Source organism: Stegodyphus dumicola, chromosome 6 (assembly GCF_044657685.1).
Source record: "Stegodyphus dumicola isolate Sdum_Otavi_A_Nest chromosome 6, ASM4465768v1".
In the NCBI taxonomy this organism is placed as follows: domain Eukaryota; kingdom Metazoa; phylum Arthropoda; class Arachnida; order Araneae; family Eresidae; genus Stegodyphus; species Stegodyphus dumicola.
Genome location: NC_140773.1, coordinates 10458101 through 10473789, shown reverse-complemented (window position 1 = coordinate 10473789; position 15689 = coordinate 10458101). Strand labels below are relative to the sequence as shown.

Genomic DNA, 15689 nt, shown 5'->3' with positions numbered 1-15689 from the left:
AAAAGTAAGTTAATTTTAGTTAAGCCCATGTGAATTTTAATTTAGTCACTGCGATATACAGGGTGGTTATAATTAAAGTGACCCTCTTTAGATCACTCTAGAACCCGTTCTACTTATTGAATTTTGACGAAATTTGGTATATATGTTATATGGACCCTGCGAAAATGATTTCTGCAATAAAAATTAGTTCGAATTTTGACCACCAAGGGGAATTGTGACGCCTAAAGAAGGACAAAAAATCTGTCAGAATCATTCGAATTTATTCAATTACAGAATGTGCTCAGTGTGTGCTCCATTGACATCAATTACGTGTTGATTGGTTTGGTTTGGTTTATTTAATTATGGCAAAGCATACTAGGACTATCTGCCTAAGGGGAGGGATGCCTTCGTGGAGGACTTCCTAAGGGAAACTGACTCGTATACGCGTTACACACGGGGAAAACCACGAAAACGCCTATGCAGCCGGCCCGTTCATCGGAATTCGGGCCTCGGACTGAACTACCAGTGTTTAGCAACTTTTACCGCTCGGCCGTGGTGGGCCTTTTCCACTTTTGGAGTTGTATATAACAAATTGAACAATGAATTAGGGATTGAAAATGTAGCCAAACTTTCTTGTTTTGTTTTGTTTAAAGCCCTCAATGCAAATCTAATGGGGTAAAGCACTTTGAAAAATTTATGCAGACTGCAGCTATAAGTACCATTGCTATAGTTATATTCATTTCGATTTTTTATTCTTATAAAAAATATAACTACAAGAGTTCCCCCCCCCCGGCAAAAATATATTTACGGGTGCCCCTTGGTGAAAATTAGCAGTACATGGATACCGAGTTTGTGCAGTGCGCAGTTCTTTGACTTGTTATTTTAGCTTTGTGTAGCTCCGAGTTTTGTGTCAACTATGCCTCAAATTATGGAGAAATTTTGTAAATATCGTGGAAGTAATTTTTTTTTAAATTGGCACTCAAAATGTTTGCTTAGTAATGTTAATAAAATTTGGTGTACACCAATATAATTGGTTTTTTAATTAAATTTTCTTTACATTTTTTGTTCCCAATCTGAAATTTAATTTAAGCCAAATAAAATGAAGGCTTTTTTTATTTATTTAAAAAAAATTACTTTTAAATAATTTTATTAAACACTTTGAAAATATTTTTCGTCTACAACCTATAAAAATTTACACACTATCTTAAATTAAATTTTTTTAGGCATATTTTCAAAAGGTTAGGATATTTTTATTTAAATTTATGGATATATATTTAAATATTAAAAATGTTTGGTAAGGATAAAAAAACTATGATACTATAATGGTCCCAAGTCTGAGCACTGTTTTGCACTATTAAGTTTTTTCTTTTTGTGTGTGTGTGTCTAGCCGTTTTTTAGGATGCACTATATTTTGTATAACTTTAGTTATACAATTGCGTGTTGAAAGCGCATTATAGCGTGTTCAGTGGTAGCGGGAAGTAACTTTCGAGAGATTTTCAGCACGATGGCGTGTAATGCTGGAGAGTTCAGGGGCGTAGCTAGAGGGGGGCAAGGGGGGCGTCTGTCCCCGGGCGCAGAATCCAAATGGCGCCAAACTGATGTTACGACATTTTAGAATTAAATGTTTACCATCCTTGGCAAGCAGGAGGGGGCGCGAAATCTTCAGTTGTCCCTGGGTGCTGAAAACCCTAGCTACGATTCTGGGTAAAGTCATAATTCCTCCTCCGTAAACACGGTCTTTTAAGAATCCCCACAACCAGAAATTATCCCTATAATTTCTTAATCCCTTAAATATTAAAATTATCCCTTAATTTATTAATAATCCTTTAAATTATCCCTTAATTTAAGTCGGGTGTACGAAGAGGCTAGGCATCCGGAAAAGCTCTGGATATTACACGATTCTCGCCAAAGTTAGCACGAAGCCGTTCTTTGACTTGACGCTCAATGTAGGGAGTTGTACAATCTTGCATGAAACAGTGGTCTGGTAAAACAGTTTTACCATTAAAGCTCGATCTTTCTCTGTATGGGCATGATTAACGATGACAAAGTCACGCAGAATGATTCTGTGGCTCTGGCTGCAAGTTTCTTTATAGGTCTGACTAATTTGCATAAGAAATTTTTGAAAATTGCCTTCTGGTGATCAAAATTTGAATTATTTTTTCCTTGCAAAAATCTTTTTCCCATAGTTCATATAACGTATATACCAAGTTTCATCTAAATCCGATCAGCAGAACGTTTTCTACAGCGGGAGGTTCAGAACGGGTTTTTAATTATAACCACCCTGTATTTTGCCATAGTTATTATGAACAATCGAATTTTATTGAATCACGCAAAAATCGAAAATGAAATTTTCGGAAGAAATGAAAGTATTAAATCCATATTTGCGTCTCTTTATATCTAGGCGTAAAATAAAAAATAAATAACGTCTTTTTTCCTTTACCAGAGCAGATTCGACCAGCGTTTCTGGGATCCCCTTCAAATTTATCTGTATATCCAGGCTTGCATTTGCATTGGAAAGTACCGAAGAGGTTATCACAAACAGCATGCTCCGAACAGTCGTTCAGATTATTGTCTCCACACTCATTCACATCTGGAAATATTAACAAAAAAAAAGAAGTTAAAAAACTTTATCTTTGATCGTAAAAGTACAGAACACTTTGCAATAAAAAAAAAAAAAAAAAAAGATTAGACAGCTCTCTATCTCCCGTTTTACTGGGCCGATTGACAAAATTTGATTTGCGTTTTTCATATCTTGAAAGCGCGATTTAGAATATATATTAGATTTATATATACCACTTTTCTAACGTAAGTACATTATAAGGTATCTCTCCCTCTATCCTAGCGTGCCTTCGTGGTGTAGTGGTTCTGCACGCTGGACCGGTATTCCAGAGATCCGTGGTTCGATTCCCTCGAAGGGGTTGCTAAATTTTCATCTCTCCGGCTTTTCCAATAAAAAACTCCTAATGTCTCTACAGTGGCGCCCGAACTAAAAGGATGTTGGATGAAGATTCTCCACACCCAGGATTTGGTGATTGGATCCCCTAAATACTCCAGTCGCCCTTTAAAAAGGGAAGTCTATAAGGTATTTCTCCCTCCTTCCTAGCGTGCCTTCGTGGTGTAGTGGTTCTGCACGCTGGGTCGGTATTCCAGAGGTCTGTGGTTCGATTCTCGGCGAAGGTGTTGCTAAATTTTCATCTCTCCGGCTTTTCCGAAAAAAAAAATCCTAATGACTCTACAGTGGCGCCCGAACTAAAAGGATGTTGGATGAGGATTCTCCACACCCAGGATTTGGTGATTGGGTCCCCTAAAAATCCCAGTCCCCCTTTAAAAAGGGGAGTCTATAAGGTATTTCTCCCTCCTTCTAGCGTGCCTTCGTGGTGTAGTGGTTCTGCACGCTGGGCCGGTATTCCAGAGGTCCGTGGTTTGATTCCCGGCGAAGGCGGTTGCTATTTCTTTCATCTCTTCTGATTCCAAAAATATCTCAATGTCTCTACAACATATATTGACTCAAAATCGAACATTTTGTGAAATGACGTACAGATTTTGTTCCATATTTTCATTCTACATTTAAAGTTATGCCAAAATATAAAATTCTGTTAAATTTGGAGAGAAACTTACAGCGAAATTTAAAAATTTACATTGGCGAGCGTTTTGAGTTTGTGGCAAGGATTATTCACTCGGCGAAGTTCTTAATTTAGGATAAACTATTTTCCTTTCCCTTTCATCGTTCACGAGCGGAGGAAAGATGTATCGTTCAATACTTTCGAATAATTTCAACAATGTGCGTAAACACATTTGTGGTTATTATCGCTTTAAACTAATATTCTAAATTTCAAAACGCCTCATGTATATCTTGGGAAATTTTGAATAAAGAACTATTGCTAGAATGTTTGCTTAGAAACACATTTACTTTATGGTTATGATAAATTTTTATAGGTTATAGTTTAAAAAACGTTTTAAAAAAATTGGTAAATATTGCTAAAATATAATTCAGAAAATATCTGCGAATTTTATTTGTAGTGAACCTAAATTTCGAAGTCTGAAAGAAGAAATCAAGCAAATCTAATTAAAAAAGAGATATTAATAAATATATACCGAATTCCGTTAACGCTGAGGAGAAAAAATTTTGAGAGGCAATTTGTTTTCAATGTAATTTACGCAATTTTCACAAACTTCGTACTTTGGCATAATTTGAATCGTAGAATCGGAATACGGGAAAAATTTCAGTATGTCATTTCAGAAAAAGTCCGATTTTTTGTTTGTTAATGTACCTACGTTAAAACAGTGCTATGTATAAATCTCGTACACATCCTAATTTGCGCTTCTGAGACACGAAAAATGCAAGTTAAATTCCGTCAATCGGCCCAGTAGAACGGGAGATATAAAGCTGTGCCAGTATTTTTTGTGGCAAGCGTACATAATATTCATCCCAAAACTGTGATTCCTAACAACAGAGACATTTGTAACACACAAAATATTTATCGTTCCTGCATAACGACATCCAAATAAACAATTATTTTAGAAAAAAAAAAAGTGGTGAAGCAAACATGGTACTTTTCTGTTATGCACCTGCCACCCATTCTTCAGATATTATCATAGCAAGTGTGTGTTTAATTATTCTTGTTTACACATACATACATATACACACATGGTCCCCATATTGTGCTATTGTTGGGTCATAGGCGTCAAAAAGAGTGGTAGTTGCATAACGGAAAAGACCCGCATATATTAACGTATTCAGGATTACCTTCAACTTCAACAAGAGCACTAAGTGGTCCATTAACGTACAACTGACTGGTGCCAAGACGGTTATCTCTTCTATTGATGGCAGATGCGACAGCATGTTCAACATGGTGCCTCAGCGAGCCCCTAATCTCTGACTCTGCCAAATGGACGGTACTGTTGATAACCATCCTGTTAGCAATTGAATAAATACGGTTGACCATAGCACCTCGGTAAGCTTCGGCAAGAGGACTATATGTAAATATAGTTGAAACCTGTGGGAAAATGTACGTATTATTAACAATAAGCTACTATACTAACATCTTTTTGGATATTTCCCGTACATATTTTTGGATAGGCTAATGAATGTGAATGCAAATTTAACACATTTTTCTTTTATTTTCAGTGAAGACTTGTAGACGCTTTACGCAGCGTTTTTCCACTAAACTTTACTCCTCCAATTCTTAGTACAAGCTTCTCTCTTGAAAGCTCCGAAAATAGCACATACTCATGCATACTGGTATTGTTAATGCTAACGAATATTTACGTAACATATAGTAAAATTTACTCCCTTTTAGATAATATTTTTCATTGATATCCCTGTTTATTTCGACAAGATTTCATACATTCATTTCATCAGCAATAATTACAAACTGCTCAAACAAGCTGAATGCTGCTTGAGTTACATTTAGCTAATATCAGGAAATATTTATTAATTCCAATATAAGACAATACAAGTGCCACTTTGCCTTACTTGAAAGCATGATTCGAGCTAGAAATACATGACATGAAATCAAAAACAGGTATGAAATGAACATATGCAGAGCAATTCTCAAAATTAGAACGAAATACTATTTAAAATTAATAAAATGTTGCTGTGTATGATTCGATGCGAGAAGCTCATTCTCTCTTTTGCCAGAAAATACTAGAATGCTGATATTCGTTTCTCCAATATATGGCGCATTATTACTCTATCCTTATGGCAACAACGATGATATAAGCATTTGACTCTTGAAGAGACAAATATCTACATTGCAGTTTTTTTCCTACAGCATTGTCGAAATAAACATACTCATTTTTCTAACAATTACTAATTGCTATTGAAAAGAAGGATTGTAAGGATCTTAAGTTTTACTAGCGTTTATTTTATTTTAAATCTTTACTATCACTTCTTATTTTCTACTTCCGGCCAGAATTAAAAGCGTTAACTTATTTATGCAAAATTTGTCTGGCGAACGCCAAGTACTTAAGTTGTAGCTTTTTGCCAAGCGAGAGAGAGGAAGGAGTCAGTCGAAGCAGGCCGCTTACCTTAGAAGTTTTACTCGGTTGCTGGTTGCCTTCCAGGCCAGAGGTTTAATCCTCTTGATAATTTTAAACGTATTGTAGTGTTAACAGTTCTCTGTACTACATACGGCTTCCTGTTAATATAAGGCCAATCTTCCACGTTTATTATTCCAAATTTAAGTTAGAGTTTAGTTATAGTTTTATATTCTTACGTTCAGACCACAAGTAGTTGGTCTCTGTATTCCGAAGTACGGAAATTATTGTAAAGAGTGAAAAATAAAGGGTTTTGTATACCCTTCTTGTGTATCTTGTCTACTTCCCACAGTTATTGAACATAGCTTTAGTAAGCTCCCTGTTCCGAGTCAGGTCCCTGCATGTTCCCAAAGAAAGTAAGACGGAACATTGAACCTGATAGGATAAATGTTACTACCTATACATAAGTCTCTGTTTCCACAATATTCGCAATGTGGTTACGAGTGTCAGTATAAATATCAATTAATCTTATCCTATCATCAGCTTATATATTATGTCACATATATATAATATGTAAGATAAAAAATATATAAATCAGCTTTGTAATTTAATTTAGTAACAGTCTCTTAATTCCTCATTTTTAATTTGGATGTTTCATCTCTCTATTCTAAAAAAAAAGTAACATTCTGGACTGCACTAATTCTAGATTAATCTATGCCACAGAGCTTACGCAACGCTGATGATATAGTTAAATCTAACCTAAATTCTCAGAACTGAAACTTTTCAAATCTAAACCCAAAACCTGGTGGATAACTGCGCACTTGTCTTGTACCTCTGTTGCTGCTTAGCCTCTCTTTCACTATGCTTTCTTCCTATCGTAACAGTATCAAAATTGTAAATGCTCTTAAATAGGTACGATTAGAGTGTCAAGTGAATTATGGCCACAAATGTCAATTTAAATAAAAATGAAATTTAATCCACCTCGACTAAGATGTAATGAAAAATAGAAAAAGACGTAGCAATCTTGTTTGGCGTAGAACGCAAATCTATTCTGAAGAGGAAGAATTCTTATTACGTAGAATCTTATAATGTTAAATTCCTAATGACTGTTAACCAGAGAACAGGGGCTCCATTACCTAGCTGACATGATGTCTGCCTTACACGGATTAAAGCCCCTGCCTCCAGAAGCTATTTATTATGACTAAGCAGAATAAGTTTACAGTGGCATACAAGGCCTTCAAGAACACAAGAACATAAGTAACATAGTCATAAAAGACCCTAAAGAAAGCATGTTACAAGTAGTACCTATAAGCATTCAAACAATTTCAAAACTGAGTCCAACTAATTTAAATAAAAACTATGGTACAAACTAAATATAATACATCCATTACTGTATTATACACAATTAATATCAATTAGATTCACAATTTCAAGAAGAACCATTCAATTTAGAAAAAAAAATGCATAAAGATAAACTAAGACAATAATAAACTGCCAAATAAAATTTTTTCATATGAATTCAGAATTAAGAACCAATAACTTTGATAACTGAACAATATTATCATAAAATACACTGAACCTGAGATATTATAACAATACAAAACATAAATTTGGTTTAAAAACAAAACCACTCCAAGTAATATAAAAACTCTACATCAGGTTTGCTGGCAACGCGATAGAAATACAGTACAAAATATATGAAAAATTCCAAAAACCACATTCATTCAAAAATAAGTCAAAGAAAATTACTATAAAATACTGCCTTAAATGCACATTTTACAATAGAGAACTCAAGTAAAACCAATCAAATTCACAAAAACAGGTCAACTATTCAAATCAGAAAAGTGCAAAAAGGTATACAAAATAATTATTCTAGATTAGGTTTTAGCGTCTGTAACGAATTCAAAAGGCAAGAGGTAGCGTAAATAAATTTATTTGGGTTTTTTCTAGGCTATATGCCAAATATATATATATATATAAACTTATACAGTATTGTTCTAACAGTAGGGTGAGGGGAAAAGAAATATAACCAGTTCCAGACGGTGTGAATAAAGTTCCTGTTTAGAACTCAGCCAAGATGAAAGTTCTTGTTTGGAAATAGTTCAAGCTGAGGGTAGGTTCAAGATAAGACTATTTAGAATTAATCGACTCTCTAAGCCGGTTGTTGCCGGACTGAGCTGTCTCTGAGCAGGATGCTCTTCGTAAGGTAGCGACGAAACCAGCTACCTTGCTGTAAATCTCTTGGCAAAGATATTAGTATCGCTCTACACAGAGCGAAGCAAAAATTTGCTCGTGGCCGAGCTGGAAAAACCGAGAGAAGGTTTCTCTCTCTACTTACTGCAATTAACTCTTCTCTCTGGTGACTCTTCTTCAGTAGGCGCTCAATCTTGGAACGAATTCTATTGTTTGCTGGAAGAGTCCAAGATTTGTAGGTATGGTACGTGAAAGTAGGGATGAGCTAAGAGGAGAAAGGAAAAGGCATTTTGAGTATAGGGAATTTCAGTGGTTCCGGGATTGAGGGCCTACAATGAACGGGCTCCTGCTTTGTGAGGATAGCTAGCGCTTCGTTAGCAAGTGTATTGTTTATTATTCTTATTGATTGTCTGCTCCCCTTTTTTAGAGTTACAATTTTCTACAATACCTTAAGTAAATAAAAACTTTACAGTTACGTATTGTAACTTCATGCAATACTCTGTTACTTTACCGTAATAAGAGTTCTGATAAATATTAAATTTCGTTGGAATAAACAAAATTATGTAATTTCGCCAAAACGTTATGCCTTTAAGCAAATTTTAAATAAGCATACTATTTTACACTGCAAACACGTATTTCTGTACGAAATATTTTTTTTTTGTTTCATAAATTGATAAAAATTAATCTGTCCTTAAATAAAATGTTCAATAAAACATGGAGGATAAAAATAAGCAGTGAAACTCCTTCCACGGTTCGGAAATAAGTCAGTGAGCATATCCCTTTTTACCCTAGTACCCATTGAAAGCCATTCCACTATCTAATTATTTCCGTTGGAAACTATTCCGGAACCTTTCCTTTCTATTCCTCTCACCTGCGTATATTGAACTCGCCCAGCTAACAATAGCAGGCATTCCAAGATTGACGGTCTAGTCTCTTCTTCTCTCTCGTTCCATGATTTTATTCAAGTTGTCTTTGGGCGTGCTAAAACGAATCCCAGGTTTCTCATTTGTCAGTAATTTTTAGAAGCGCCTCTTGATTGGCGAGAGCGTTTTCATTAACAACTGGATATGATGAGAACAGCCTGGGAAAAAGTCCGTGAAAACTTTTCGGTTCCAACTGGGGACTCAAACCGAGTGGTCTGAGACACTGAACGTATAAACTGATGAAAGGGAACGGAACAATGTCTCCCTTCGAACAACTATAAGAGGAACAAAAACCTGAGATTGTTTTGTGACTGCTGGTCACTTCCTCTTTCCGAGAATTCATTAAGAAGTACTCTTTCCGTGGAAACTTTCGAGGTGGTCATTCTTTTTCTCAGAATTTAGTGGTGGTCGATAAAATAGCTTAAGACGTTACACATCCAAGCAGCAGAAAGGGTGAAGCTAAAAGTGAACATTTATCCAATATGGCAGTGTTTTAAGAGAAAGGTTTTGGTTTAAATGAGAAAGGTTTCAGTTCTCAGAGTTTAGGTTTCCGAACTAACTACGTCAATAACTGAAACGTCATCTACGTTACGCAAGCTCTGTAGCATAGATTAATCTAGAAATGGCACAGTCCAGAAATGTTATTATTTTTAACCCGCGAGCACACGCACCGATCCGACGAACACGAGAACACGCGCCGGGTATGTCATACCCGAATAAAAAAATTGTAATTAAAAATTTGTCAAAAAAAATTAATCGGTTTTTAAAAGAAATTAAATGTAAAACCAAGTTAATACTTCATTTTAGACAGAAATAGGAAACAATAAGGACAGGAAAAATTATTTACTTACAATTTTTTGAACATTGTTTACAAAATGAGGTCATATGTTAAATACATATACTTTTGCTACAATTTTCACAAATGAATCTATTCTTTCTATCTTTTTTTTGGGGGGGGGCACTCTGTACACCTCTTGTAAGTCATTTTAGGTTTTTGGGGGACAGTTCATTGTTAACATGTTCATCGGTGGTCAATGAACATTTTCTATCAGCTGCATCCCTAAGGCTTTGAGAAAAGTACTCATCCCGTTCACGAGTGAAATTTTCTCGTATTGAATCAATATAAATATTTGTATTGTCAACTACATGTTTTAACATACATCTTCATCGATAAGCAATAACAAGGACGCTAAAGGCGTTGAGACGTCTTTAAAATACTTTGTATTTCCAGGGAGTTTAGTTATAATATTTTTGGCGCCAATTCTAACATTATTCCGGAATTTATTTTTGTTCCATTTTACTCAATTTTTCCAACATAAAACTCATTGCTACATTCCAGAATTTCATTTTCTGTTTCTGTATCTGAATCACTACTCTATATGGATGAATCATGATTACTAATTATATTCTTTGTCATCAACATCTTCCTCTTCGTCACTAAATGAATCCTCATCAGAAGAAACGGTTTCAAGGAGATTTTTCAATCTTTTCATCTCTTCATCGTAAGGAATATACGGCGCCATGCTTACAGCTCAAGAAAAACTTATACTAAAAGCTTGAAAACGAGAAATGCGAAGTGACTCATTGAGAAACGCCAGTACACGCGCGGGTATGACATGCCCGAACAATGCTGGTCCTAAAAAACCGTTGCACTTGCCACCTCAGGAATTTCCCCCATTTAAGTATGTGACCTTGAACTCAGCTACACCAAGTTTCGTCCTTTTATGAAATAATGGGCGAGAAATATACAAAAAGAAAAGTGCACATGGGTATGACATACCGCCGCGTGTGCTCCCGGGTTAAAATAGAAAGAAGAAATTAAGAAAATTATTTCAAGTAACTCGGAAGTATAAAACTGCTTCAAAATAATGTCAAAGTACAAAATAGATACATTGATTAATGTCCAATACATAGGAACTAAAATTTTTGATGAAACTACATTAATTGATGTCACCTTACTCGCCAACCATATTTAAATTTTTGATCGATATACTGAAGTTATTGAGCTTGAGTAAAAATTACTCCACTGTAATACTGGTTCAAAACATGGTGAAAGTTTTGCAATACTATCCAAAAATTTTGAGTTCTTTATTTCTTTTTTATCTTAAAGAACAAAAGGAAATCAGTTGTGCAACAGAATCTTTCTAAAGAAATGCTTCTGAAAAAAATTTCATTTAATTATCATTTTCAAGAATTCGACGAACTCTTTTATTTTTGAAATTAAGAAATAGTATTAAAAAGAAACATTTTAATTTATTTTTTATGCTGTCACGTATATTTTACGCATATTTAATCAGTGTTTTGATAGCCTCCGTAATGCCACTCTACGAAATAATTATTATGTTGAGTCTTAATGATTTACCATACTGCTAAGCGCCGCGGTTAATGTGAAGACCTGGAAACAAAAAAAAAAAAAAAAAAGAATAATCTTCGGTATTTTACCGCATGACTAGCTTCGTAATTGAGCCTCTGGAATTCCGGTGTCCCAGGCACAAAATGGGAAGGATCAATGTTTTTATCTCCGAGTTTTGCAACCTTCAGAGTTAGCAGCATCGAAACGACAGCTGAAAAAGAAAAAAGAGAATTAATTAATAAACACTCATAAAAATACACATCTTTAGGAAGATTGAAAAGAAATTAAACATTTGGAAAGAAGGAATATTCACAGAAAGCTTAAATAAATGTTACTTGAAAGAATAACTGAGACAGAAGTAACAGGAAAAAAAATGAAACTTTCTCTTGCTCAAATAATTTTCAGCGGGCATAATATAATGAATAATACTTTTTTTCCTTTAAGAATACCTGTCACTGCTACAGATGGTGTTTACTCGTTTTTATAAAGATTTCGATACAGAATTGGCTTATTATTAGAAATGAGAAACACCGTCTGTTACTTTTAAATTCTTTCTTCCTTCAAAATGTCGCTTTGAATTGAAGGATACCTAATATTTCTAAAGTTAAATCGTTGGCTACAAGAGAAAAACCGCCGAAGCAGAAATCAGTTGCAAAGTCTTTAAATGTATGTGCATCAACAATAAGTAAAACGACAAAGCAAGATTTACATGATAAAAAAGCTAAAACATATAATGTTCACCCGCTTTCGTCGAGGCATGTGACTCAAAGCAGAACAATTTGCAGAACTCTGTATGAAAATTATTTAGCAGGAAGTAGATAGAAATATATTGTTACGAAATGTACAGGCGCGGTGAGATAGCTTCCCCGCAAAGCAGTTTTAGGGTTGCCATAAAATGGCACGGGAATACAGGGTTTACCCATTTGGCGAGAAATCGTCCATTTGGCGATAAAATTGGCGATGTACCATGGACGGTTGGAGAACCTTCTGAAACGAAATCTTACCGGTTTAGTCCAGAATGTTCTCGAACACAAGCCGAAAGCTATATAAACCCAGCTGGTCCGCAGTCAGTTAGTTTACCTCTTCGAGAGGGCGAGTTCAGTGTGTGCCTCGCATAGAGTGTGAGATGGTCAGTATCGAGTTGGTGCCTCGTCTAGCGAGTCAATCCCTGCGGAGTCGATCCGAGTTGACAGCCGGGAGTGCCGAGTTGGTCGTCAAGTTCACCGAAGAAGTCTCTTAGTGTATCGCGGCTAGTGCATCGTCGAGAGAGCGTGTTGAGCTTCAGGAACGACTGAACCGAAGAGTCGGGAGCCGTGCTCTGTGTGTCGTCGAGTGCATCGCGAGTTGTAGCCTGGAGAGTCTCCAAAGTACATGGAGTTCCGAGAATGACAGAGCAGAGTCGGGGGAGCTGTACATTGGTGCTTTGCAGTGAAGCTGCCTCCACGGTCATAGCCTGATAACCTGAAGGCTGTGTCGCTGAGTTTCAGCGTGTTTATAGGAGATCTTCGACGACTGTAAAAAGTGACTTTGGAGCTGTCCTGATTAATATTGGCTAAATAAAGTGTGTTTCGATACTTCAACAAGTGTCGCCGTTATTCACTCTAAATCTACAAATCCCGTACGAACGTGAAGGAAGAAAATAACGTAACAACTGGTGTCAGAAAAGAAAAAAAACGCAACAATATGATCCTTGATGAAGCATGAGTTTACCAATACGACGGCAATAAAAAAAAAGTTTATTTATTATCGAGAACAAATGGAAAAAAGTGTATAAACCTGGTTTCATCAATACAAAGAAAGTTTCAGTAAAGGGTTTATGACTGGCGCACGATTCTCTTACGATAAAAATTAAAATTAAGAAGAGTAGCAAAAAAATGTTAAAATCAACTCAGCGTACTCTCAGAAATTTTAACATCCGTTTTTTCCATTTTTTTTATCCTGACTTTCAAAGTGTGAAACTTCATCAACACAAAGCAACAGACCATACTTCGAAAGGTACCTGCCAGCAATTAACCTTTGAGCACTTATATTCACAAAACTACGCTTACATTCATAAGGTCGACAATGCATAGGCTCGATAGGACAAACACGACGCTGAAACGACACCAACACGGGACTGTTTACTGACATGCAATCAACATGATAAAATAAAAATAACTGAATTCTGATGATGGTGTAATAATGAGTAAGAGGATTGATGCTTGTTAGTCACCTACACAGAGTTGTCGCAGGCGTATGATCGACACTGCGTACGGTCAACACCAGCATACCATGGACATGCTGTAAAAAAGACAATGGCATGAAACGGATAATGTTTAATGTAGGCTACGACTGTAAAGAGCAAAAGCACATAATCAATAGCGAGAAACTTGGGTTAAATTGTTATTTCGAGAGGTACAAAGACAAGGTCGACACTGGCACAGAGTCAAAACCGGTTTCTCAATTTTGCGTTGGAAGATTAGGCTGTCGATTGTTTGTCGTATTATTCTATTCTACAAAATCCAGAAGCATAAATTGCTATAACAAAAGCTTTCATCCATCCGAAAGTTCTCTTGAAATCGATAAGGAAGAAGAAAAAGAATCTCCTGCAGATCATGAAAGGAACCTTCTGAGGTCATTAAGTTCATCATGGCCGAAACCTTGTAAGTGATTCCGTGGCTTGTTGGTAAAGACCGCTCGCCAACTGCGAATCTTGAATGGCTTCGGCTTATGTACTTAATTGAGTTTATTTCAAGAGACAAAGTAATCAGGTTTCTACTCATATGCCAAACGTTTGTTACACACAATAAGCAGAATGTTTCCCTTGTAAACAGCTCTACGGCTTCATGTGAATCCTGAGGACAGTCGCCAGACTCAAATAACATTAACATTCCTGCTTCGTTAATATATATAATAACAGAGTTCTTGGAGTTAAGAGAGAACTTTTAGCAGTAATTTCTTAACTTCTCTATACTAGCAGCTCTTAATTTGGCTTTAATACTTTGCTAGCTGTAATCGCTGTCGTGATTAGAGAGAGCTGGAGATAATGTTTGGAGTAGGACTTTGGAGTGTGACTCGCATATTTTGAATTACTTACCTTTGTGTTAGATTAACCCTCTGGGCGGCCAGGGTTTAGCTAAGAAAGCACGAATTTCCCAAAACTACTATGAGAACAAATTACTTTTTTTATTTTAATGCAAAACCTCTCCTGGTATTTCATACTTGGATTTGTTTTCTTTTGATATATTGCCTTAATTTCGTTGGCATATTTTAATATGCACGTATATATACGTTCTTACAGATATTATAATAAATATTCTAGCCCGTATATATACGGCCTTGCCGCTTAGAAGGTTTTAAGTACCGCAAGCTGCGGTAACTTATTTTCTAACACACAAGCTTTCTAGTTTATTATTAAGTTTACGTTATAAAAAAGAAATTTATTTCAAACCTTCTTTTGAGTTCGCAATTATTTCTCTGGAAAACTAAAATGTTGCGATAAGTCGCTTGATTGTCTACGTGGAGCCAAAACTTAGTTTGAATCACATAGGTTCCGTATAAACTCGCCTTCTGACCAATATGGACGTATACATACGGGCTAGAATATTTTTTATGTCGTCTTTATGAAAATACATAAACCTACATCTTAAAATGTGTCAAAGAAACTAAGGGAACATTTTAACAGAACTTAAACCCATTCCTAAAGTAACATGGGCATTTTGATATCAAGAAAATACCACCTTCTCATAGCAGCTTTGGGAAATTTGGACTTAGCGACAAAGCGAACACTGACGGTTCGAAGTCGTAACTAATATTTGCAATTAGTGAATAAAATACTTCCCATTGAACAGAAAAAAAAATATTTAAATTTTAATAAAACTCCAGCTGAAACAGTTAAGTACCAATAAAGTAAGAATCAAAACTACCGTTCTTAACGTTATAAGGTATTTCTCCCACCTTCCTAGCATGCCTTCGTAGTGTAGTGATCAGCATGCTAGGCGCATATTCCAGAGGTCCGTGGTTCGATTCCCGGAGAAGGCGCTGCTCATTTTTCACGTCTTCTGCTTCCAAAATACCTAATGTCTCTACAACGTGAACTTTTGTTCGCTTTTAAAGCAAGCGCAAAAAACGTGTGTTTTAAAATACATCTGAAAAAGTAGTTTAGAGATAATTCAAAGATGACAGCACTTTTTTTTTAAATAAAGAAACAGAAGTTTATTTGTGGCAAAAAAAGCAGCTTTTTACACACTTCAAAGAAAACCTCTTCGAGAGGTTTAATGTTT

The 15689-nt window shown here is 35.7% G+C and overlaps 1 protein-coding gene across 1 annotated transcript in view; it reads right to left on the bottom strand.

Moving 5' to 3' along the window:
• LOC118205342 (uncharacterized) overlaps positions 1–15689 on the bottom strand; it is a 120235-nt gene that overhangs the window by 48071 nt on the left and 56475 nt on the right. The window contains exons 4-6 of the mRNA XM_085818096.1: positions 11517–11638; positions 4727–4976; positions 2420–2569 (exon numbers count right to left, since the gene is read on the bottom strand). Of these exons, the coding sequence (XP_085674222.1) occupies positions 2420–2569; positions 4727–4976; positions 11517–11638 (522 nt within the window). The remainder of the gene's footprint in view (positions 1–2419; positions 2570–4726; positions 4977–11516; positions 11639–15689) is intronic.